At 51.7% G+C, this 23524-nt stretch overlaps 11 protein-coding genes across 11 annotated transcripts; 6 read left to right on the top strand and 5 right to left on the bottom strand.

Moving 5' to 3' along the window:
- Nucleotides 1-493: 493 nt before the first annotated feature.
- Nucleotides 494-1378, top strand: BO88DRAFT_485048 (carboxymuconolactone decarboxylase family protein; the record flags this gene model as incomplete). The annotated part of the gene is made up of 1 exon (XM_025712319.1): nucleotides 494-1378. One exon carries the CDS (start codon nucleotides 494-496, stop codon nucleotides 1121-1123), a length of 630 nt encoding a protein of 209 aa, XP_025566501.1. The 3' UTR covers nucleotides 1124-1378.
- Nucleotides 1178-3231, bottom strand: BO88DRAFT_167924 (putative 2-ketogluconate transporter). Its single transcript, XM_025701642.1, has 5 exons — nucleotides 2685-3231; nucleotides 2362-2639; nucleotides 1794-2312; nucleotides 1526-1737; nucleotides 1178-1476 (listed from the first exon to the last, which is right to left on the bottom strand). The coding sequence occupies exons 1-5, from the start codon at nucleotides 3045-3047 to the stop codon at nucleotides 1232-1234; spliced, it is 1617 nt and encodes a 538-aa protein (XP_025566500.1). The 5' UTR covers nucleotides 3048-3231; the 3' UTR covers nucleotides 1178-1231.
- Nucleotides 3232-3440: 209 nt separating this feature from the next.
- On the top strand, nucleotides 3441-4665 carry BO88DRAFT_441279 (glycoside hydrolase family 88/105 protein; the record flags this gene model as incomplete). Its single annotated transcript, XM_025709861.1, has 1 exon — nucleotides 3441-4665. Exon 1 carries the CDS (start codon nucleotides 3568-3570, stop codon nucleotides 4663-4665), a length of 1098 nt encoding a protein of 365 aa, XP_025566499.1. The 5' UTR covers nucleotides 3441-3567.
- A 286-nt stretch (nucleotides 4666-4951) lies between these two features.
- Nucleotides 4952-5750, bottom strand: BO88DRAFT_432532 (uncharacterized protein; the record flags this gene model as incomplete). The annotated part of the gene is given in 2 exon segments (XM_025709368.1): nucleotides 4952-5697; nucleotides 5717-5750. The coding sequence occupies 2 exon segments, from the start codon at nucleotides 5748-5750 to the stop codon at nucleotides 4952-4954; spliced, it is 780 nt and encodes a 259-aa protein (XP_025566498.1).
- Nucleotides 5751-7239: 1489 nt separating this feature from the next.
- On the bottom strand, nucleotides 7240-7877 carry BO88DRAFT_422463 (uncharacterized protein; the record flags this gene model as incomplete). Its single annotated transcript, XM_025708577.1, has 2 exons — nucleotides 7240-7314; nucleotides 7368-7877. 2 exons carry the CDS (start codon nucleotides 7875-7877, stop codon nucleotides 7240-7242), a joined length of 585 nt encoding a protein of 194 aa, XP_025566497.1.
- Nucleotides 7878-8356: 479 nt separating this feature from the next.
- Nucleotides 8357-10189, bottom strand: BO88DRAFT_450092 (GMC family oxidoreductase; the record flags this gene model as incomplete). The annotated part of the gene is made up of 3 exons (XM_025710545.1): nucleotides 8357-9318; nucleotides 9378-10091; nucleotides 10147-10189. 3 exons carry the CDS (start codon nucleotides 10187-10189, stop codon nucleotides 8357-8359), a joined length of 1719 nt encoding a protein of 572 aa, XP_025566496.1.
- A 1978-nt stretch (nucleotides 10190-12167) lies between these two features.
- Nucleotides 12168-14038, top strand: BO88DRAFT_422461 (FAD-binding oxidoreductase; the record flags this gene model as incomplete). Its single annotated transcript, XM_025708576.1, has 3 exons — nucleotides 12168-12423; nucleotides 12489-13030; nucleotides 13076-14038. 3 exons carry the CDS (start codon nucleotides 12168-12170, stop codon nucleotides 14036-14038), a joined length of 1761 nt encoding a protein of 586 aa, XP_025566495.1.
- A 182-nt stretch (nucleotides 14039-14220) lies between these two features.
- BO88DRAFT_167837 (uncharacterized protein) lies at nucleotides 14221-14989 on the top strand. Its single transcript, XM_025701640.1, has one exon. The coding sequence runs from the start codon at nucleotides 14404-14406 to the stop codon at nucleotides 14935-14937; it is 534 nt and encodes a 177-aa protein (XP_025566494.1). The 5' UTR covers nucleotides 14221-14403; the 3' UTR covers nucleotides 14938-14989.
- Nucleotides 14990-15477: 488 nt separating this feature from the next.
- On the top strand, nucleotides 15478-16734 carry BO88DRAFT_167817 (uncharacterized protein). The gene has a single exon (XM_025701639.1). It carries the CDS (start codon nucleotides 15714-15716, stop codon nucleotides 16698-16700), a length of 987 nt encoding a protein of 328 aa, XP_025566493.1. The 5' UTR covers nucleotides 15478-15713; the 3' UTR covers nucleotides 16701-16734.
- On the bottom strand, nucleotides 16656-17565 carry BO88DRAFT_167876 (uncharacterized protein). The gene has a single exon (XM_025701641.1). The coding sequence runs from the start codon at nucleotides 17224-17226 to the stop codon at nucleotides 16768-16770; it is 459 nt and encodes a 152-aa protein (XP_025566492.1). The 5' UTR covers nucleotides 17227-17565; the 3' UTR covers nucleotides 16656-16767.
- A 1372-nt stretch (nucleotides 17566-18937) lies between these two features.
- fphA (putative sensor histidine kinase/response regulator) lies at nucleotides 18938-23336 on the top strand. The gene is made up of 2 exons (XM_025701638.1): nucleotides 18938-22788; nucleotides 22839-23336. Exons 1-2 carry the CDS (start codon nucleotides 19165-19167, stop codon nucleotides 23160-23162), a joined length of 3948 nt encoding a protein of 1315 aa, XP_025566491.1. The 5' UTR covers nucleotides 18938-19164; the 3' UTR covers nucleotides 23163-23336.
- Nucleotides 23337-23524: the final 188 nt, after the last annotated feature.

The following is a 23524-nucleotide window of genomic DNA, read 5'->3' as shown; positions in this document are numbered from 1 at the left end:
CCGAATCCAGTATGACTGCTCTATAATACCCCTGCAGACCCAAGAATGCGCCGACGCACGATCCCCGCACCCCAGACTCCCCCTGCACCAGTGAGCAGTAAGTAGTTGGCGATTAGTTGACAATTCCCTACCTACCTAGGAGTTAGTGCTACTCCAACCCCAACTCACTCCATACCAACACCAAGAGATAGACTACTTACTAGTATCGGCATCTACACAGCCGACCACCCGCACCCGCACCCACTCGGCAACCAATCTCGGGTCGGGCGGATAAACGGTCCATTCCATCCATTCCAAACTCACTCCAACATACTAAAGTGCTCCCATCCCCACCCCACCACCCCTCCCCTCCCTCCATCCACATTAACCAACTTATGTTTATCATCCCCAAACCCCGACCCAAACCCTACCTTTTCAAACTGTAAGCCAATTTCTCTCCTTCCCCTATCACCAATTTAACAACATCACCAGTAACCCAATTCCCTCACGAAAAATGCGCCTCCCCTACGCCCCCTCCCCCCCCCCGGACCCCACCGACCTCCCCACCACCGAAATCTACTCCCGCATCGCCGCCCGCCGACACCCCCGCCCCCTCATCCCCCTCGATCTCTCCCTGCTACACTCTCCTCCCGTCGCCGACGGCTGGAACAGCTTTTTGGGCGCGATCCGCACCCAGACCATCATCGACGGCGGATTACTCGAGCTGGCAGTGTGTCGCGTGGCCGTGCTGACGAATGCCATTTACGAATGGAATGCGCATGCGCCGTTGGCGCTGAAGGGGGGCATTAAGGGGGTGGAGTTGGGTGCGGTGCGGACACTGCCCTCTCTCGCCGAGGGGGATGCGAAGGCAGAGGAGGAGTTGAAGGGAAGTCAATTGACGGACGTGCAGAAGGCGGTGGTGCGGTATGTGGATGAGATGACGCGGACGGTGAAAGTGCAGGATGGTACGTTTGAGAAGTTGAAGGAGGTGGGGTTGTCGGATCGGGAGATTGTTGAGTTGACGACGGGCGTGGCGGGGTATAATTGTGTTAGTCGGGTGTTGGTTGCCCTGGATGTCGGGGAGAATAATGCGAAGGAGATGAGGAGTGTGGATGATTTGGTGGCGGATCTTGAGAGGAAGTGATCTATCGTCTATCTAGTATGATATAATGGGTGTATATAGTGGGTTGGTGGAGGGAAAAGGGTATCAAATGCTTGAATTGTATGGGTGGTGGAGGGTAGCTAGCTAAGCCTAGTATATATATCTGAAGTGGATATTCTCGCGGTCTGTCCTGTCCTCGAACGCCCTCGCTAGATGGTCCTCGCCCTCTAGGGATATGCCCATCTCGGCCATTGCCTTGTCCTTCTTCTTGTTCTCCCGGATCAGGTAGAAGCGCAGGAAGATAACCGCCAGTGTCATGGCGGAGTAGCAGCCGAGGTGAACGCCGAAGGCAGTGAAGTACCGCGGGGCGTCGCGGTCGAGGAATACTTGGGGACCTACTTCATTAGTATATGTCTGGAACGATAGGGGGATGAAGGATCATACCGATGGCGTTCCCGACGGCCCATGAGACAAACGTCGCGGCCACAACAGTCGACTTCTTAGTAGCGCCGGCAATGTTTCTCGTCACCATGGACAAGCCCAAGTTCTGCGCGGACCAGAACGACAGCGTGATGTAGTAGCTGATGAGCAGGCCGACTTTGGTGCTGAGGGAGTGGTTCTGCACTGTCATGAGGACGATAGTGCCGACGAAGGACCTGCATCTTGTTAATAAATACACACCTCTGAAACATTATAAGAGAGGGAGGCTCACGGAATAATAAATCCCAGCATCACCAGCAAGTTCTGCTGATATCTCTTGACCAACCAAGCACTCGTCAACAACACAATAATAATGTAAAAGCCCAGCACCATCGCCAACAACTGCGTCTGCAACTCCGTGAAGTTGAACCCACTAATAATGATGTTCGCAAACGCTCCAAGTCCACTCGTCGGCAGCGTGGTAAAGACCTGAATCGCGCAGTAGCAGTACATTTGCGGATCCCGGAACGCTTCCCACATCTGGTACGCGCGGAACTTCTTATTCTGCAGTCCGGTCTGGTTGGCGCGCACACGCTCAACCATCTTGTGCTTGTCCTCTTCGGTAAAGCACTTGGCGCGCATCGGGGAATCGGGCATCCACCAGACCACGAAGAGGCCCCAGAGCACGGAAATACAGCCGTAGGTGAGGAAGAGCGCTTGCCAGGATTTGAGAGCACGGTCGGAGCCGATCAGACTGAAGCAGTAGGCTAGGAGACCACCGACGATTTGTTGGCCGCCATTCATCATGTACCTGTTGCCATGTTAGTGCGTGTAGATGAAAGATGTCGGGCTGGGATTACCAGAAGGTGACAGTAGAGGCTTGTTCTTCCCGCTTATACCACATTCCGGAAAGAACAACAAAGGAAGGCTGACAGGCAGCTTCGAAGATACCAAGCAGAGTACGCACAGTCACTAGACCGGCAAAGTTGTGGCATGCCGAGTGCAGGGCTAGAATCGTGCCCCAGCAGACGATATTGAAGCCGAGGTATTTGGCGATGCGGACGCGTTGGATGATCCAGTTGGTAGGGTATTCGACGATCAGGACGGCGATGTAGATGCAGGTTGTGAGCCAGGAGTACTATCCAGTTAGTGCTTGAACGTATGCAGATATAGGCTCACTAACCTCCTGTCCCACAAGATGAGCATCGTCGCGAATGCCCATAATGGAAGCAAACGACATGGTACCCTTATCCAGCGCCTGCAGAAAATATGTCACGATCATGATGACCAACACACGACGATCAATCATGCGGCGAAGACGCCGACTCTCGGCTTCATCGACCTCGATCTGGCCGCGCGTGGCATACTCCAGCACTTCATTATCGACGCGAGCGGCATCGATTGGGTCCTTGAGTTTGTCGGTGGGCGACAGCACCCGCTCGACATGGGAGACATCTTGAGTCGGCTTGTGATCCTCCACAGCTGTGGAAGCTCCTTTGGAGTCAGGCCCGCCCGCGGGCATCGAGCTAATATTCTCCATAGACATGTTGCTACCAGACCTTTAGTGTTGGAGAGGATCAACTGGGTCAACCCAGCTGGGGGACTGGACACTCTTATATCGGTCATGCGGAAGATAGAGTCTGACTAGGGTACGAGTGGCTGCTCCGTGGCTGCATTTTCACTCCAATTAGAGGCATGATGGGCAGGTCTGATAGTCTGATAGTCTGATGCCAGGGATGCCTGCGGGCTGGGATTCTCCACGCGTACAATCCGGGGGCGGCAGGGTCCGCCCCCGCGCGGGGACAATTGGCCCGAGCCCTTCGCTTAGAAGCAATTCAGAGCCTATCCTTAGTTTAGCATCTTAAACGACCAATCCCTCTATTTGCCGAGCGAGCTTGGCATAATCAAGACGTGGCTGTTCGGCAGAAATTAGCCCGAGGGCATTCCCCGCATTGCTGCTGAAGCTCGACACGAGGGGTGCTTCATCCCACTTATAGACACCAGCATCAGCATACTGCAGCACAACCACTCCATCAGCAATCCTCCTCAGTTCCTCACCTCTCGCCATGGCTTCTACAACTCCTCCCGCTGTCAGGTCCAAAATTGACCTCCTGATCACCAACCTCGTCAACATCCAAGATAAAACCGGTCAATTCCTCCTCCCCCTCGCCGATGGCCGCATCATCGATACCAAGTCCTGGCATGGCTGGGAGTGGACACATGGAATCGGTCTCTATGGTATTTGGAAATACTACGAGATGACCGGCTCCCCACACCTCCTTCAGATTATCGAGGATTGGTTCGCCGCCCGTTTCGCAGAAGGCGGCACCACCAAGAACATCAACACAATGGCTGTCTTCCTCACACTGGCATACGTATACGAGAAGACGCAAAACCCTGTCTACCTGCCCTGGCTGGATGCATGGGCTGAGTGGGCCATGCATGAACTCCCGCGCACCAAGCAGGGTGGAATGCAGCACGCCACATACCTTACGGAAAATTACCAGCAGTTGTGGGATGATACGTTGATGATGACCGTGATGCCTTTGGCGAAGATTGGAAAGTTGCTCAACCGGCCAGAGTATGTTGAGGAGGCCAAGCGTCAGACGTTAGTGCACGTAAAGTACCTGGTGGATACGAGCACCGGGCTGTGGTTTCATGGCTGGACGTTCGAGGACGGTGGGCATAACTTTGCTAGGGCGAGGTGGGCGCGCGGTAATAGTTGGGTGACGATGGTTATCCCAGAGTTTGTTGAGTTGTTGGATTTGAAGGAGGGCGATCCCATTCGCCTGTTCTTGTTGGATACGTTAGAGGCCCAATGCGAGGCATTGATGGGCCTGCAAGAGGAATCGGGCTTTTGGCACACCCTGCTTGACCATCCCGATTCGTACGTCGAGGCCTCCGCCACGGCAGGTTTTGCATATGGTATCCTTAAGGCTGTTAGGAAGAGGTATCTGCCAAAGAAGTATCGGGTAGTTGCAGAGAAGGCCGTTCAGGCAGTGTTGGGCGCCGTTGATGAGACTGGAGAACTGCAGCAGACGAGCTTTGGGACCGGCATGGGAGATTCTTTGGACTTCTATAAGAAGATTCCTTTGACAGCCATGCCATATGGACAGGCCATGGCTATCATGGCGCTGGGCGAGTATCTCCGGGGACACCTATAGAACTGTATTTATTCCCCTTTGAACAGCATATAGAGCAGCATAACCACGTTTCTGATTAAGCCGTCAAAGAAGTAATGTTGTACCGATTCAGCGCTCCAAGTCTGTCTTGGACCCGTAGATCTGATCCCAATCATTCTTAAACAGCAAGATCCACTTCCACAGCTTTGAGTCGGTGACAAAAAGCTACCCCGCTTTCCGGAGACGTTGCTCGTGGGGTTGTGGCGTGTACTGGCAACCCCACCGCGAAACTAGTTTTAGCTTCCTTGCAATGGCCTGCTGGAATATATTACCCCGAAAGTAACCCCGCTCTGCCTTTTGTAATCTTCTGGATTGGCTGGTCCTCCAGACGGATGCCATTGTATAGCTCGATAAAGCTTGAGGACGATCGCTTCTCGGTATAATGAGAACTGGCGTCCTTCTCTTGGCCATAGATATGTCGCCAGATTGCAGCAAAGAGACGGTGGTCATCAGTCGAGTCATAGTTGGGCAACCGTGACAATAGCCAAGCGAACCTGCTCTGTTGTAGGATCTCAAGGGCGACTTTATTAGATTTTGACTGTTCATTACGCGTGTCTTCCGTGATGGCCAATTCAACCCCATTTCGAAAGGCTTGAATAAGGTAGTCGTCCAGCTCGTAGCGTGACTGGGGCAGGGCAGGAGGAGCCAACATCAAGGCTCCTGGCACAGTTGATGAGAACGCCCAGTCGATGATACATGTGATGTTGAAATCATCGTCGACAAAGGTATTATTTGCGCTCAGATCCGCATGGCTTAATGAAAATGAGTGTAACTTAGTGTTTGATAACTGTGCTCGCCATGTTGGGATAAGATCGCGCAGGTCATTTGCAGCCACTATGTAATCAAGTCTGTTGTCAGTAGAGTCCATCTTCTTCCCAACAGTGACAAAGTCATTCCATAGATCACAGGCTTCAAAGTACTGATCATGTGATTCATAGTCTTCGCGATTGGGAATAGGAGCAGCAAAGCAGTGGCGAGAAAGCTGTAACGCTTCTGCATGCTTATTCAATGCAGCTATAGGCTATCGAAGTACTGTACTTCGGAGGTAAATGGTCCCCGTGGCACATCTTCTAGCGAATAGCGGTCATGCAGTACATGGCCAAGGGTGAGACATTCTTCAACTCAAAACAGCCCATCATGCTCGAAGAGTGAGCTTATATGATTGAACCGCAACTGCGATAGATTCTAGTTAAGTCATCTCTCCTAGCTGATACAGCACTTTTGCTTTCAGCGGTGCAGCCAGTTCTGGCTCACCAGACTTTGGTAGCCCTCAGGCCCTTTCTAGAGGACAGCCAGTGGCCTTGCTCATCAAGGTAAATGGTATACCGATCTCATTTTCAGAGTTGGGACTTCCAAAATCAGCATAGCACAGACAGCGTAGGCATATGCCTTACCTGTAAAGGAGCACCGTTGGCACTGAAATGTCGCTGTTCTGTTTCACTTATTTCAAAGTCGCAGCTTCACTTTCACGCAATTTTGAGAAAAGCTCCATTGACATCTCGGCGCCAATTGTATGTGGCGATCGCAGTACCCACTGAACTCCATCCCCGAAAGTAATGAAAACAGCCCAATTGAAGCTGCCGCTCGCGGGATGTTAGTCAAGGTCGCAAATGCAAAAATATTCTGTCGAAGATTGCTTGCAATTTCACAAAGTTCCTGAGCATTGAATCTGGCATACAGGAATATGGCGGGCCTCTTGTCAGATAGCATGATAGTGTCTAAGACATTGTATAGTTCATGCTGATATGTGTACTTGGTAGTTTTGTAAGGCACTGGCATGCCAAGCGGCAGAATTCAAAAGGCGGTCAAAAAACATACAGAATCCAGGGTCACCATTTGGATTCTGGAAAGCCTTAAATCCGCTTATATCCGAGGTTTTTTGATCGAGGTTCACTAGGTTCTGCCGCCTTTGGCGGTCAATGGGGCGGTCACGAGGGACAGTATTTGGAGATAGTCAATGTCTGTGGTTGGTGAGCATGTACTTGGCTTCTTGTTCATTGTATACTACCTTAGAATGTTTCTGCTCATCTCGAATCTTGACACCCATCTAGCACTGTGTAGCACTCTGACCTCATGTTGTCGAATGTAATCTGTATATACTACGACGTGAGTATGCCTAACGTTAAACAGTAGGAGAACGCATAGATGAGCAAAATTCAATATCATTCGACAAGCACAATCCTAGCTACTGTCCCAGCTAACCCTCGACATAAATCTACACTCTTCATCAGAGTACCCATACCCTCAATCACCAACAGGTGCTGTCACACACACACACACACACACACACACACTTTCCATAGTATAATGCCGAAGCAAGTGTCTGCAAGTCCCCACTACTCTCCCACCCTAGTACTTCATACCGTCCGACCTCACATATAGTATAAGTCCATATAATGAAGAGCATACTCCAAGCTCCGAATCTCCCGCATACACCCCCACCCCGACTCCTTAAGCCACCTCATAACCCCAGTCAACCATGGGACACCTGCAGTTCTGCCACCTTGCATGGAGGCATTTCCCCCCGCCGCAGACAATCCCGTCGGCCTAAAGGATCTAGGCATGATATAAGTGTGACGATCTTCCAAACATCTTCGTAGACATGAGACAGGCGTGCGGCACAAAGGACGACTTTGCATAGGATAGAAGATGAGAATGTTCCCCACAGGGAGCAATAAACACACCTGAACAAGCGTCTCTAGATGCTTTAGTCTGAGGACGGACTTTCTCTCGTCGGAGAGTACCCCGAATGTCTTCAGGGGAACGAGGTCGTCCCTGACCGCTATGCTCGGGGTTGGTGGTTGGTCGAGGAGCATTTCTCGCCAGCTGGCTTCGGGGCGAGAGTAGGGTTCCTTCCGTCCTAGCCTTGGATGATCCGTTATTTGTAGGGGCATGAATGGGCGAAGCCAGTTGCTGCTATCTTGTGTGCCGTTGACTGATCTAGGGTTGCTGACGAAGTGCTTCAGGAGCTTGTCCATAAAGGGGTTTGTGGTGCGCTTGGGGGTTTGGTCTTCGGTTGGTGATTGCTTTTCAGGACGGAAGAATAAGGCTCTTTGGAGGGTCGGGGATGTCTTGATCAGTGAATTCCAGAGGTGGCAGACGCGTTGGGAGAGGAGCAGGGTGGTTGCGTCGAGCTCCACGAGGACTTGTTCCAGTACCTCGGGGATAAGGAATATCTTGTGTGGTGATTCCATTATTTTGGTTTTGGTGGTGTAGCTTTTCAGGTGGGGGTTGTATATATAGCAAGTAGAGAAATGTTTATCTGAGAGTAGGTATTGCGTAGATGAGGAACTAGCTGTGGAGACTTTCTTTTGTTGTCGTTATAGTCGTTCCGTTGGAGTGTGGTGTGGTGGACAGGTAGAGACCGAGATATTTGGATTTTCAAAGGAAATGTACGTTCCTAATTACGTAGGGTATAATCGTTCATTCGTGTTGATGAGGTACACGACTGGCCCCGTGAAGACGGGCGGATGATGAAATGATGAGGATCATATAAAGATTCACCAGTCCCGCCTTCAGAACATCACCATTCGTATACACCGAGTCTCGGCTCCGGATATAGAGAACAGGAAGTTGTGATTGACATAGGCCCTCATAAGGTATCAATGTAGAGAGCCAGTGATTGACCATAGTCACATTCCAGACGAGTTCTTTCTCATGTCTTGTAAATCACCTACAATCGAGCCTCCGAAATATCAAGTCCATATTCCTCTGCCAGCGCATCTCCGCATGTCAAACCAGTCACATACGCGGTCGCCTGCGTGTGATTGTTGGTCAAAACAGGCACCACACCCATGTCAGCGATTCGCAGATTCTCGACACCAAATACCCGGAATCGGCTGTCCACGACCGCATCGACATCCCCGGTTTTACCCATCTTGGTCGTCCCAGTCATGTGCCAACTGGACCCGAGGGTGTTCTTCCAGAACTCTAGGATATCCTCATCCGACTCGGACGGAGGAGCAATCAATGCGGACACTGTGTCCTTCTGGAAAGATTCATGCTTCGTTACCTCTAGCGCATGGCGGTAGATCTCAATACATGCGCGCCTGTCAAACGGGTGTGACAGGAACTTCGGGTCAAACAACAGAGGGTCTTCAGGGTTGGCTGACTGCAGGCGTACTTCGCCACTGGATTGCTCGTTCATCAAAAACACGAGCATACAGACGTAGCTGTAATCTTTAAAGGGCTCGGGAGCGATGAGATGCAGTGGGAAGTGTGTCATGAACTCATAATGTGGCACCGTGTCGCGTTGTAGGAAATCCTGCACAGTCGGAGGTAGTGCTTTGAATTCCTCAGATGCGACCAATCGATCCGATTTGAGCCAGCCGGCGCCAATCTGACACGAGTGACGTGCCCATGGTCCAGTGCCATCTTTGCTCCATTGCTCTAGAGCAGACTCCATGGCGGCCGGGTTGCCGAAGAAGGCGTCGCGATCGTTCGTTGTCGGGTTCCGTTGGAAGCACAACGGTGCAAAGAAGTGGTCACGAAGACCTTGACCTACCGCAGGCATGTCCTTGGCAACGGGGATACCGAATTGTTGTAGTTGGTCCGCTGGTCCAAGTCCCGAATGCATCAGAATCTTGGGCGTGTCCAGTGATCCGGTTGTTAAGATCACTTCCTTAGATGCGAAGTCTGTAGCGACGAGTCTGGTCAGTTGGACCATTCAGTCAAAGGATAATTCTAATGCATACATCTTGCCCCCTTGGTTTCCACACCAACGGCCTTGGTGCCTTGGAGTACGAGCTTGAGCGCTGGTGTCTCCGTTATGATAGTCAGATTAGATGGTGCCCCATCCAAAAGATCAGTTGCCGTCACCCTTCGGCCCTGGTGAGATGAATTGATGACCAAAGCCATTCCAATTGGGTCTCCCGAGTTGTGGTCAGGGTTGCGAGTCAGGCCAGCCTGCTCGAACACATCCATCATGAGAGGAAGATCCTGCTCCCATTCAGCCGCATAGCCCACCTTCAGACTCCCCTGGGAGCCGTGGTCCGAGGTCTTTGGGGTCGCATATTTGCTGTTCTTTGGGTCCACAATGGCACCGTTGAATGTCTCCAACTGCCTGAATCGAGCCTGCATGCGCTCCCAGAGAAACAAGTCATCACCAACAAGCCCAGCCCATTGGTTATAGTCGTCTCGCGCACCCACGGTGTAGACACCGAAGTTGATGGCGCTGCTGCCACCCAGCACCTTGCCCCGAGAATAGTCGATCTGTCGACCATTACAGTGCTCTTGCGGGGTGGTCTTGTAGCCCCAATTCAGATCCCCATTCATAAAGGTTTGCCATCGCTGGCCGTCCACACGCAGCGATGGATCATCCTTACGAGGGCCGGCTTCAAGCAGGAGGACCTGAGGGCGTCGCGCTGACCGAGCGAGCCTTGAAGCAAGGGCACAACCCGCCGGGCCACCTATAACAATGTTAGGTGCAAAGGTCCTGATCAACGAAAAGACTTGCATACTGACCACCCACAACGATGAATTCCCACGTCTGATCAGTCGAGGCCATTGTATAGTCAAGATATTACCCTGTCAGCAGCTGTAATACAGCGATAAGAACAATGTCTCGCAAGACAAAAGGATCACAAGTCAGAAGAGCAGATGCCCCAAATAAAGGCAACTGACAGAAGCTTGGCGGGTGGGACTCCTATTGTGTCTAGTCTTGAGATCGACAGTAAGATACGAATGACAACCCCGCAACGTTTGCGCCATATCCATTCCCGGCCAACCTAAAAGACGGAATCAGAGACGGTTGACACCGTTGTGTTGTGAGCTGCCGTGTCTTGGGTCGAGTCTGCCGTGCGGACACATCATGGGCTATTCCAGGCCCACAACGTCAAGACTAAGTGAGTTGGACGTCTCTAGGCAAACTGTTGAGGTCCACTCAATGCCGTTCAGTGTGATGATCTATTTGAGTTTCGCGGCGCGAGACCGACTGTTCTTCCCACCGAGACCTTCCCTCCTCGGGGGCGTTTCCGCAGTGGAATTAACGGATTGTCTCAAGGAGTTAACAGCATGCATAAGCTTGACAGGGATCATCTTCCTAGCCGCCTTGCTGAATGCTCCTTTGCCCACCACTTATCGTCGAGCGGTTTGCCATTGGTGGAAATGAACACGAGCGAAGAGGGGAGAAGACATAGCATTCCAGTCCAGACCTCTGTCAGCTGGCTCGACGAGAATTGTCGGGTATGCGACCGGGGGGACGAGATCAGATACTGCTCAGCGGAGTTCATGAAGAGCTGCAGAAACGCGACGTCGAGAAAACTTGCATAATGCAATGCAGTTTGCTGCAGAAGCTTATCAGCTCCGGCCTCGCTTTTATGTTTGTTTTTCTTCTTTGTTCCTCCTTTCCTACTGAACAAACAAATGGACTCTCGCGTTATTCCCTCCCCAAGCCTCAACCTTCTGGTATTCCAGGTCCGAACTTAGCGCCCGAGCAGCAGAGTTGATCGGCACGGCGATGAGGGCAACAAATGGGGGCCTCTTAGACTCTGGATCGATGTAAAAGTTCCGTTCGGGGATGGGAATCCCGAAATTCCTGTGGAGAGGGCTCAGCGAAGAGCTCGTCCAGCGCGACTAGCGCGGCCACTTCACCAGTCTCCGTACTCCGTGAGTTGCGCGACAGCGCCGATCGGGACGTAACCCAAGTGGGGAGCGTTTGTCGGTGATCAGAAAAGGCGTACAGTAGCTCGGACAGAGTAGCACTAACGGTAGTACTTCGGAGTCCGGAGAAAATCAGTGATGGCGGATGGTTGCAAAGTTGGGCTGTGGACGAGAGTGGAGTTGTGAATATGGGAGTTGGAGAGCTGAGAAAGAGAGCCCTCCAACTAGCGTGCCTGAGGCCACACACTACATTAGATATTAAGTATCCTGCTACGCTGATTTACTACAGTTCATCAATGATAAATTGTCAATAGCATTGAGAATATCAAAATAGGCCTGAAGAGGATCGATGGTCTCGTTATGCACTAGTATATCCGCTTATCCTTAAATCTAAATATAGACCAGCAAGTGCAAGCAAGCATCATAAGGGGCACCTACTAACAGGCACCAAATATAGGACCTCGTCCGCTGTTCTGCCGCTTATCTGCCTGGTATATTTGTACTACTTCCTCTTCCTATAGTTAGTGGTCGACTGTTCTTAGTAAGAAAGATGTTCTAGTAAGGGTCCTTTGAGGCCCGCCCTGAGTGCATCCGGTCCCCAAAGTCGTACACGTTAGCGACGCATGGTACACCGCGCATAGCTTGGTGTCACAGCCTAAGACAAGCTCCGCATATATGTAACTGGGGTATTCTTGTAGTCGTCAAAATGGTGGTCGAGCACATATGACGAGAGGCTGCCATGGACATCTACAGTTAGTGGTAGCAACACAGGAAGGACCTTCCGACCCAGAGAGTCCGTTCCCCGATATGCTCGATGCTTCGGAGGCAGCTTCCCATCCATGTCACTGTCAGCGAGTTAGGTGCATCAACCATAACGATTGGCAATGTTGATAAATCTGGCATTGCTGATGCTCCGGGTATCGTCTCTTGTGGGAGCCACTTCCGAATGTCGGTGTCAACCTAGTGACGTATGCTGGCCTTCCAGGGATGATTGGAAACACCTAAACGAATCTATCAGTGGTCATTTGGTTCGCGTCTACCCCATAGGTCACGTATGCCATGCGCCCTTCTTCAACGAAGCCTCCTGCAATCAGCTCGTTCACTTGCAGTATGATTCTAACTGGCGCGCAGAGCAACCAGGTAGGATGCCAGTCATGAGAAATGTCTCGGGTCTGTTGTCGCTGACATGCATGAAAACTCTACAGGAGCTTTGCAAAGTTTCAACTGGGAGAATTGGCCCGGGAAAAACGAAAGTTGTACCATTGAGGCAAACTCGAGCTCCGTGTGCGGGCAAGGGCGCATACCTTTATACTCTGCAGTAGTCCACTCGGTCGATGAAATCCGCACTGTGGTCAGGTTTGCCAAGCGGAGAAATATTCGGTTGGTTATCAAGAACACGGGTCATGACTCAACTGGTCGATCGGGTGCTCCCAATTCTCTTCAAATCCTCACGAATCGCATGAAAGATATAACCTTCCCCGACGACTTCGTCCCTCCCCAAGGGGGTTTGGGAATAAATAACGTCAACGCCATTGGAGTGCCTGCCGTCAGTATCGGGGCAGGAGTCATGGTAGGTGAGCTTTATGCCGCCGCTGCTGCTCGAGGGCTTATCGTGGTAGCAGGAGAATGCTCCACGGTCGGCGTTGCTGGAGGGTATCTTCAGGGTGGTGGGGTGTCAACAGTCCTTAGTCCAATGTATGGACTAGCGGTAGACCATGTTCTGGAACTAGAAGTTGTGACGGCACAGGTACGTGCAACTTGCCATCGATTCTCACGGCGCTAATCGAATCAGGGCGACATAGTCACTGCAAACGAGAGCCAACACGAGGATCTGTTTTGGGCCCTCCGGGGAGGTGGAGGAGGCACTTATGGAATTGTCACCAAAGTCACGATGCGAACATTCCGAGATATCCCATCAGTTATCCCGACCATCCATTTCACCTATCCACAAGCAAATGATATCTTCTGGCAAACAATAACGCAGATTGTGCGACTAACGCAATCCCTGTCGGTCAACGGAAATTCGGGACAGTACATAGTAGGTCGTCTGCCGAGTTACCATTGGTACGTGAACTGGACAATGTTCGTCTGGGACGACAACAATTCAGAGTTGCTTGAAGAACAGGTTCGGCTCTTTCTGAGGTTTCTTGACTGGTTTGGTATCGAGTATCAATATGAGTTGGCCGAATACTCCAAAATCAGCGCCTTTCTCACTATTCCCAAGCAGGCAGATATTGGCGGGATCGGATACCTGCAAAGCAGCGTAGTGATATCCGAGTCTTTCATGGATAGCATCGCCGGCACTTCAAGACTGACAGCGTCCTTTTCGAAGCTGGTGTTGGATCCTGGCGCACTGATTACGGTCAATGTGCTGGGAGGGCAGATTAACCTCAACGCCAAGGACGGGGACACGCCTGTCAATCCGATGTGGCGGTCATCTGCCCTCCTTGTAGTTCTGATGCAATCATTCCCGCCCACACCTGAAGCACAATCAGCCGCACATCAAACGCTATCCCGGGTCAATACACCTATTCTCGCCTCTATCGATCCTGAGGGAGGTGGTGTCTACTTCAACGAGGCAGATCCCGAACAGAGGGACTTTCAGAATGCTTTCTGGGGTCGCCATTATGGCCGATTGCGTCAAATCAAGAGCCAATGGGATCCGGAAGGCCTGTTCATGGTGCGGAACGGGGTTGGCAGCGAGGACTGGGATACTGAGAGTATGTGCAGGAAGGAGACTATGGCACCGGTCTAGGCAATCAAAGTATGTAGGAGGATTTCATGCCATCGTAGGCTGGCGCTCTCATCCGAAGCCAAGTATATAATTAGGAGAATCAGTGGCTTCGGGTCCACAACAATGGGATCGATGGAATGTGGAACTTTAGCACATGGCATGAATAGTTTGTTATGGCACTGACCAGCAGTGGTTCCCGGCTGAAGAACAAATTATGCAGATCCTTGCTTATTCCGTGTAGATGGAGGGAGGTGTATACGAGAAGATGCTAGATCCATCAAAGTTTAAAGGTTTTCAAGGGGTGTTTGCTATTTGGTTCGTTTTACTGAACCAGGAATCTGGGGTAAAGCACTAAAGCCACGAAAGGTTGTACCTCGGAGAAGGCCATGTCTAAATTGGGTATCTTTCGGACGAGATGGCGAAGCACAAATATAGAAAGTGTAGGAGACGAGAGGGGGAGGGGGGAAAAGGGAGTAGGAATTGACAGTTCCAGGGAAGTTAGACGAGGGAGAGCAGACGAACCATGTGACTCCTCTCCCTTCCCAAATACCGGACCACCAGCCACAGTCTTGGCTGGGCTCGGCTATTGGGAGACCCGACGAACCAGCCGGGGAACCAGAGCAGCGGGTATTCGGTACGCTGAAGTATGCGCCCAGGCTTACTATGGAGTAGGTCTGGTACCTGCTGGGAGACCCTTAACACCGCCCGGACCCCCCCGCGGAGTTAGGGTCAGCCGGACGAGAGGCCCAAGCCTGCAGAGTTGCCAGAGGCGCCGCCGCTGTAATGCCAGGTTCCCCCGAAATTCAGGCAGGCAGGCGGGTTCAACCCCGGACTCTTCCCAAGTCCGTCCCAGAACTCTACTAGTTCTGTCTCTTCCAACCCCCCCCCCCCCCAAACTCCTCCATCATCCAATAATCTAGTCCCTTCTTTTTCTTCGCTTCTTTCCTCTTCTCTCCGCTCGCTCCGTCGCTTTTCTTTCGCCTCCCCGCTCCTTTCCATCTTCTACCCTCTTCTTTCTCGATCTCTCAATCTCTTGAAATTAACAACCACCCCTCACCTCCGGGTGTTAACGGCTTTACTGTCTTTCTTTCTTTGCATGTTTCTTTCACTGTTCGTTCGGGCTCTCCTTCAGCGATACAATTAAAATAGACCTCCAGTGGCGCCGCTCCAAAACCTTCCGATCCTTTCCCCTGTCGCCCTTGAAGACCTCCTTCCCCCTTCATCTTGCGACGAACGGTACAAACAACCACCTTAAATCGCCACCAGAGTCTTTTCCTCCCACTAGCGTCCTGCCTTCAACTCGGTATTGAAACTGGGCGCTTGCGTGCGTTTCATGGCTATCTGGTAAACCGGACGCTGCGCCTCACTTGACGAAGGCTAATCTGGACCTAAGAGGCTCCAGAGACCCCTTGCGATCGGCTGGGCAGTTATTCGACTGGGAAGATAAGGATGCAAAGAAAGACGTGGTTTGGTTTCACAAGTGCTTCTGGCCCGTCGCATCTCTTGCTCGTCGGGACGCATAGACCGATTTGTTGGACTTTGACATCGATTTGACATGGCGCTACATTCTAAACTCGTCGCAATCGGAATCTATAACCGGCCTACTGCCTTCGTCCTTTGACCTCCATACCTAGGAGGGTGGTGTACATCTACTATATCAGCCTGACCCTTTGGTCGAGGTTACGGAACCCCGAACATGTGGGATTCTCTCTCCAAACCGCCCGAGGGCCTCATTGGAGGTTACCAGGGTGGTAGCATGGCCATCAAGATTTTGATGGCAGTCTTCTGTGCAATTGCTCTGTATAATGCTGTCGAACTCGTCATCCTCATCTTCCTCACCTTCACTCGCTACAGCGGTCTCTATTTCTGGGCCATGTTGCTCTCCGCCGTGCTTGGCGTCATCCCCCAAGCAATCGGCTTTTTGCTGGAATTCTTCGCCATCGGGCCTCTCTGGTTTGCAGTCACCTTCTCTACATTAGGCTTTTACTTCATGGTCCCAGGCCAGTCCATTGTCCTCTACTCTCGACTCCATTTGGTCGTACAGAGCCAAACGCTGCTGCGGCGGGTGCTGTACCTTATCATCTTCGATACGATCGTCCTATTGATTCCTACCACCGTTCTCACTTATTGTACGATTTATGTCGGCACCACGCCCGTTATTCGAGGGTTCAATGTGATGGAGCGCATGCAGCTTGCTTGGTTTTGCGCACAGGAAATTCTCATCTCGATCATCTACATCGCCGAGACTCTGAAGCTGCTACGTTTGCGGCCCGAAAAGGACGCTGAACGGCATAAGACCATGTATGAGCTGATAGCCATCAACCTGGTGATTATTCTCTTGGATGTCGCGCTCCTGGTTCTAGAGTATGTGGGACTATACACACTCCAGACCACCTTGAAGGCTGCAGTGTACAGTGTGAAGCTGAAGCTGGAATTTGGCGTCCTGAGGAAACTGGTTTCGCTGGTCAATACCCGCCCGGCGGAGTCGAGCTCCTCGGATCAGGAGACCTACCCAACATTTGTTGATCCCAACCAAATCACGGGAGATGTGACACGTGCTGCCCCCGCCTACAGTCGACGGCAGTCGCGGTACCCATGGACGGCCATCTCTATGGACAGTCTGGTCCTATCCGATCGCCGAAGTCAGCATGTCACCTCGTCGGAAATAGAGCGGCCTTCCTAACATTCGAATTGTCTCTGTGCTGCAAATCTCTGCTGCATGTATATACGATCTCAAGCCGTGATATATCTCACACCAGGGCTACACCGATACTGCAATCGGGTTTCAGTCTTCCGAGAAAGACTTTCACCCTGTTAAAGGGCTCGCCACCAAGCAGGTTTCCCGCGCATTGTACAGCCAAATGCCCGGAATTTGGGAAATGTGGCTGCAGTGATGGCTGAGTTGCCCACACGGCTGCCCGGACCGGAGTCTTGTCACTCTGAGCCATGTATACGTCATGACCATTATTTCTGTATATACTATATCTGTATATAATCTGTACCATGCTATGATAGACGATCACTCTTCTGTACGTAAACGGACGTAGGGGGGTGACTGGGCGGGTCAAATCTTCCAAAGATGGTAAATAGTAGATCGTTAACATGTCGCCATAGAGCCTGTCCACCGGGCCCTGAACAAGATCGGCCGAGACAGAAATCGTATGGTGGGTCGGAACTAGACCGACGTCCCGGAAGTCCGGAACTATCATCACCCGCAGCACTGGCCAGCAACCGGGCGATTCGAATTAGATAGCTCGGACCCGTGCATGAGATAGGTGCGGTACATCGGCAAGCTAGTGGCTATGGGCGTGGACCAGTCCCAGCCAGATGGAGTCAGAGAGGAGCCCTTAATGAGGTATCATATAGTCTAGTCCCGGGAGCCGTCATGAGAAGCGGAGTCCAGTGGCTGGCCAGGGTCGTCTTCTGCGTAATAGATAACTCTTAATGTTCATTAGACAGCAGACCGTATCCTGCTTCCTGGGAGTTTCTTCTGCGGCCTGACGGTCAATCTGCGAATCATGGAAGGCTCACAGACCGAAGGAGAGATAGATAGCCCAAGCCGACAGGGCCGATCATTGAATCGGACTGATAGGTAGGCAGTCTCCACTTGGCAGCTGCGACGGGGTCAACCTTACATGCAGCCAGATATTATCTAGGAAAGAAAGACTTTCGAAGGAAGAATCGTACCTGATTCCTGGGAGACGGAAGCGATGGTACGTGGCGCTGCCACTGCCAGTGCCACTAAAGTTTCCGATCAGGATGAATTCATTGTTATTGAAAGGTTGCTTAAAGCTACCCAATTATTAGGACTTGAGGCAGGGATGTACGAATATGACTAACTACCCTGTAACCCACGGGAGGATAGCGATGATGTCATTACTCGGTCAATGTCAGTCTCTGGAACGAGAGAGTTCGCGGGTGGTTGTCTAAACGTTCATGTCACTCTAAGTTATTATCCGGGTCGATATGTTTGGGAGGTGTGGTGGGTGAACCCTGGCCCCAATACTGTCTGCCTGACAGATGCCACACTTTCATACTTTCATCACTACTACCACTACTTACGTACCCTAGGCAGATATTTACTGTGAACATGAACGTGACTGACTAACCATCCAGGTACTGTACTAACTCGATGAGGAAATGGAGAGATAGAAAACTGGCCAAAAATGCCAGGATAACCCTCATGGTACGTATGTGTGGAGTGGACATGTGGGCTAGCCTGGAAACGGCAGTCGTCACGGGATGTGCAGGGCTGTGATTGGCAGGAACACTACCCGATCGTGGTGAATCGCGGGCTGGAATTCATCTTTTTTCCCAGTCGGGCGGAAGGCCCTGTGGAGGGGTCTCCCGTGCTGCTGATTGGCCTCTGCCAACTTCTGGCCACCAACGGCTGGCCGCTAACCCCAAAGAAGGCATCCGGGCCATCTGGGGAACGAAAGACAGTCCAGTCCGTCTCCATGAAACTGATTCTTTTTCCTCCCCCTCTGACTTGCTCCGTCTTGCTTGTTTCTTCGCTGGAACCCTCGCTAAGGGGCGTTTGGATTCCCGAAATACCTTACCCTCTCGGTCGGTAACCGGTCTCCATTTGACTGTTCGGGCTGTGCGACGAACTATATCACTTTCGCCTCTGTGACCATTCATTATTCTATATAGTGGTAATATATTGCTCCTCACTATCAGCCCGCCTGCCACCACACCCCTCCCCCCCGGTCTCGACCTTCCCCTCTTCACCTACTACTGTTAGTATGTGTTTGGCTCTTACCCTCCCCCATCTGGATGAGTAGTGGTTACAGTATTAGCTACATTGTTTCAGCTTGCCAAGTCACCGCTAACCCTTCATCAGTATACTCCAGACTCCTCCCCATATCCTCCGAATTTGTCCTACCCCGCGTCACCTTGTGCGTCGAGTATCCCATTGCGGCCCCGTTCCCCCATATCGAGCAGTTTCACCCCGCTGGCTGCCCTGGACAACCGACCGTGATTATTCCCCGCGGTGGACTGGGAGGACAGCATTCTACTCCGGTTGAACCACTTGCTTCGCATCGCCCAGGCCACCCCATAGTCACAACTCGCCAATGTCACATTAAGCTTACGTGGAGAGCACACAATTTTCTACCGGGCCACTGCTCTTCCCCCCTAGTCCGAAAATGGATTCGAACAACCCCCCCGCCTCGACAGGTCGGGGCACGGATCTCGACCCTCATGCCCCCGAAGTACCGCCGACACACGACAAAGAGACTACTGTTCCAGATCAAGGCCACAATACCTCCATGGACGGTACGACTGTAGGCGGCACGGACCGGGTATACCCTATTCGGTCAATTATCTCTTTTAATCCCGTTTCTACAGACACTACCCAGCAAAGCATACCAAATGAAATCCGTTCTCCGCGAAGTGGTGCTCGCTCTTATTCAATTATCGACGCCGATACTTGGGACCAATTGAGTTCACAACCTACTAGTTCGCCACATACCAATCCGTCTCCCAACGCGCCTGTCCATAGTCCTGAATCCACCGGTCGGCTCTCACAGCAGTCTCTTGATGCTTTCTCGCCGGCCTCGAGCGCTGCCGAGCGAGACGTTCCGCCGGACGAAAGCTCCACGTACAGGAAAGTGGCGCCGGCAGAGGGCCATGCGAGTCTTGTTACTTCGCGGTTCCAGCACGTGGTCACGGCGGCCGGTCATGCTGTTATAACAGGCAATACACCTGATTCTTTTCGGGCCTGTGAAGACGAACCGATCCACATCCCGGGCGCCGTGCAGACCTTTGGCGTCATGCTTGTTTTGCGCGAAACGCCTGAGGGTTCTCTAGCGGTCCATGTAGCTAGTGAGAATTCTGAGGCTATTCTGGGTCACTCGCCAAGCAACCTTTTCGCGCTGGAGAGTTTCTCTGACCTCCTGCAAGACGATCAGACCGACATTCTCCTCGATCACATCGATTTCATTAGAGACGATGCATATGACCCCGTTAGTGATGGCCCAGAGGTATTCATCCTTGCTGTCAAGGATCGATTTGGCCGGCCTCGACGCTTTTGGTGTGCCATTCATGTAAACCCCGCTCACAGGGATGTGCTCATATGTGAGTTCGAATTGGAGGACGACCGCATTAACCCTCTCAACGTTGCTGGACGCACAACACCTACATCCCCGACAGATACCTTGGGCTTTGAGCCAACGCCTGATCAGTTAGCAAGCAGCACTGTGAACATTAGCCAGCCGCTACGAGTGCTTCGGAATGCACGCAGACGGAGGGGTGAGGCAGCTGCCATGGAGGTGTTCAGTATTGTTAGCCAGATTCAGGATCAGCTTGGCGATGCCCAGAACATGGACGCTTTGCTCAACATCACAATTGGCATAGTTAAAGAGTTGACGGGATTTCACCGCGTGATGATATATCAATTTGATAGCGAGGCCAATGGAGATGTGGTCGCAGAACTAGTCGACACGAGAATGACCAAGGACTTGTATAAGGGATTACATTTCCCGTCGTCGGATATTCCGAAGCAAGCCCGCGACTTGTATCGCCTCAACAAAGTACGCATACTCTACGACCGTGAGCAGATGAGCTCACGGTTGGTCTGTCGAGGCATCAAGGATCTCAAGACACCTCTGGACATGACGCATGCCTACTTGCGTGCAATGTCGCCTATCCACATCAAGTACTTAGCGAACATGGGGGTCCGTGCATCCATGTCGATCAGCATAAACAACACGCATGATCTATGGGGTCTGATCTCCTGCCACTCCTATGGGGACGCCGGCATGAGAGTACCTTTCCCGATTCGGAAAATGTGTCGGTTGATCGGTGACACACTCTCTCGGAACATTGAGCGTCTCTCTTACGCATCACGTCTCCAGGCACGCAAGCTCCTCAACACCATTCCTACGGATGCAAACCCCTCGGGTTATATAATTGCCTCATCGGATGACTTGCTGAAGCTTTTTGATGCGGACTACGGCGCATTGTCTATCAGAGGGGAGACCAAGATCCTCGGAAAGTCAACCGAGTCACAGGAGATGTTGGCTCTGCTAGAGTTTCTCAAGATCCGCCAGCTCAATTCCGTCGTTGCGTCGCATCATGTGAAGAAGGACTTTCCAGACTTGAGTTACCCGCCGGGCTTCAAGGAGATCTCGGGCATGTTGTACGTGCCTCTGTCAGCCGATGGGAAGGACTTTATCGTCTTCTTTCGCAAAGGCGAGCTGACGACGATCAAATGGGGTGGCAATCCTTATACGAAACTCCTACAAAATGGTCACCTCGAGCCTCGCGCGAGTTTCCAGGTCTGGACTGAGACTGTCATGGACCGGGCTCGTGAATGGAGCGAATCGGAAGTAGAGACTGCAGCCGTTTTATGCCTGGTCTATGGCAAATTCATCAAAGTATGGAGACAACAGGAGGCTGCGCTGGAAGGCTCGCAGTTGACGAAGCTGCTTCTGGCTAATTCAGCCCACGAAGTCCGAACCCCGCTGAATGCCATTGTCAATTATCTAGAGATTGCTCTCGAAGGTGCTTTGGACACGGAGACTCGCGACAATCTTACCAAATCATACTCCGCCTCCAAATCATTGATCTACGTCATCAACGACCTGTTGGACCTGACCAACACCGAAAAGGGACACAATTTGATCAAAGATGAACCCTTCGATCTGCCGTTATGTTTCAAGGAAGCGACCAGCATGTTTTCCGCCGAGGCGAACCGGAAAGGCATTGACTATACTGTCCACGCCCATCCCGGCCTTCCAAAGACCGTTATGGGCGATGAACGGCGTGTTCGGCAAGCAATTTCGAATCTGATCTCAAATGCTATCCAGCATACAACTACGGGTGGCGTCACCGTCGAAATGTGGCGAGCCCCTGGCAATCCAGAGCCAGGGTTTGCAACCATACACATGACAGTGCTTGATACGGGGATCGGAATGTCGTCCGCTATGCTGGAGACAATGTTCCAGGAACTGGAGCAGGTCTCCTCAGAGGACGACAGCTACTTTTTCGACCGAGATCCCAACAATCATTCGCAGCATACTGAGACTGAACGCCAGAAAGGCGTCCTCGGTTTGGGGCTCGCTTTGGTGTCTCGCATTGTACGGAATACCCACGGTCAGCTTACAGTGCGGTCGGAGGAGGGCAAGGGTAGCCGTTTCCAGATTTCGCTACAATTTGCTACTCCAGAGGACACGGATTCTAACCATCCCGAAACACCACAGCCGTCAACGCAGGACGATGGCGCCATCCCTTTTGAGGCCAAGGAAGAGTTTATCTTGGTCGACAGCAGCTCGTCTGCACCAAGTGATGGATGGCGACGCAGTGGTAGCTATCGCGGCGCCAACAGCCCGTCTGCAGACGAGCTGGACGCCAAACTGGTAGCAGAGGAATCTATTGATCGTACGAAAGACGAAGCTGCTGGTCTGCTTCCCTCTTCGGATCGCCGGAAGCTCGTTACGCTGCCTTCAACCCCTGAAAGATTGGATGACGTCACACGTGCTTTGCAGAAAAACGTGCAAAATCTGACCATATCCGACAAACCGGCAAACACTAGCGCAGGCCCTGCAGGTCCCGCTCCAACGAGTGCTCCTGCAGGCTCGGACGCTCAAGCCCCGTCTGGCAAGTACCGCGTTCTCGTGGCCGAAGACGACCCTATCAATGGCAAGATTGTACAGAAGAGGCTCGGAAAGCTAGGCCACACCGTTCAACTGACAGTAAACGGTGAAGAATGCGCAGCTGCATACCGAGCCGATTCCGCGCAATATGATGTTGTCTTGATGGATATCCAGGTAGGCCTTTCCCAGGTTATTGTCAATATAGATAGGCTAATGCGAGATAGATGCCGATCGTGGATGGTATCAACTCGACCAAAATGATTCGCGAGTTCGAAACCTCGTCCGATTCGACTGCACTCTCATCAGTCGCAAAACTTAACAACCGAATCCCCATATTTGCAGTTTCCGCCTCTCTATTAGAGAAGGACATGTCCTTATATGTTGATGCAGGCTTCGATGGCTGGGTCATGAAGCCCATCAACTTCAACCGACTTAACGTTCTTTTTGAAGGCCTCCAAACGGGGGATACAAGAAACGCTGCCACGTATCATCCAGGCTGCGACTGGGAACAAGGCGGCTGGTTCACGCCTATTCCCGAGAAGCAGTAGTACCACCAATTTGCCTCTCTCATCATTACTACCCTCTCCGATCTCAAAATAGCGTATATCCACACGGAGATTATGCTGTACATTTCTTGTCATGCATTTGAGCGCATGATTATCTACATCTACTTTACAACAGCACACAAAAGTCACGACCGCGACATGACGAAAGAAAATGAATGATCGGTATTCTACGTCTGTTCGACCTGATTGGAGCCTCGTCTTATTCTACATTTCTTTGTCCATGTATACCCCATTAGTTGATTTGTCTAGGCTCATATCTTTGTGTTTTGAACTCATGGGATCTGAGTCCTTCATCTATCATGGCTTGGTTGGGTGGTCGGTTTATGCATTATGTTATGTTTAAT

The sequence above is a fragment of the Aspergillus vadensis genome (assembly GCF_003184925.1).
Source record: "Aspergillus vadensis CBS 113365 unplaced genomic scaffold BO88scaffold_3, whole genome shotgun sequence".
NCBI lineage: Eukaryota > Fungi > Ascomycota > Eurotiomycetes > Eurotiales > Aspergillaceae > Aspergillus > Aspergillus vadensis.
The sequence above is the reverse complement of the archived record's forward strand: the minus strand, read 5'-3'. Positions and strand labels throughout refer to the sequence as shown.

Coding starts and splice junctions, on each gene's coding strand:
- BO88DRAFT_167924 (XM_025701642.1), bottom strand. CDS start 3,047: ATGTCTATGGAGAATATTAGCTCGATGCCCGCGGGCGGGCCTGACTCC. Junction 2,640..2,684: donor CTCATCTTGTGGGACAGGAG/GTTAGTGAGCCT, acceptor CTAACTGGATAG/TACTCCTGGCTCACAACCTG. Junction 1,477..1,525: donor GGCCGTCGGGAACGCCATCG/GTATGATCCTTC, acceptor CTAATGAAGTAG/GTCCCCAAGTATTCCTCGAC.
- BO88DRAFT_167837 (XM_025701640.1), top strand. CDS start 14,404: ATGTCTAAATTGGGTATCTTTCGGACGAGATGGCGAAGCACAAATATA.
- BO88DRAFT_167817 (XM_025701639.1), top strand. CDS start 15,714: ATGTGGGATTCTCTCTCCAAACCGCCCGAGGGCCTCATTGGAGGTTAC.
- BO88DRAFT_167876 (XM_025701641.1), bottom strand. CDS start 17,226: ATGATAGTTCCGGACTTCCGGGACGTCGGTCTAGTTCCGACCCACCAT.
- fphA (XM_025701638.1), top strand. CDS start 19,165: ATGGATTCGAACAACCCCCCCGCCTCGACAGGTCGGGGCACGGATCTC. Junction 22,789..22,838: donor TTGTCTTGATGGATATCCAG/GTAGGCCTTTCC, acceptor AATGCGAGATAG/ATGCCGATCGTGGATGGTAT.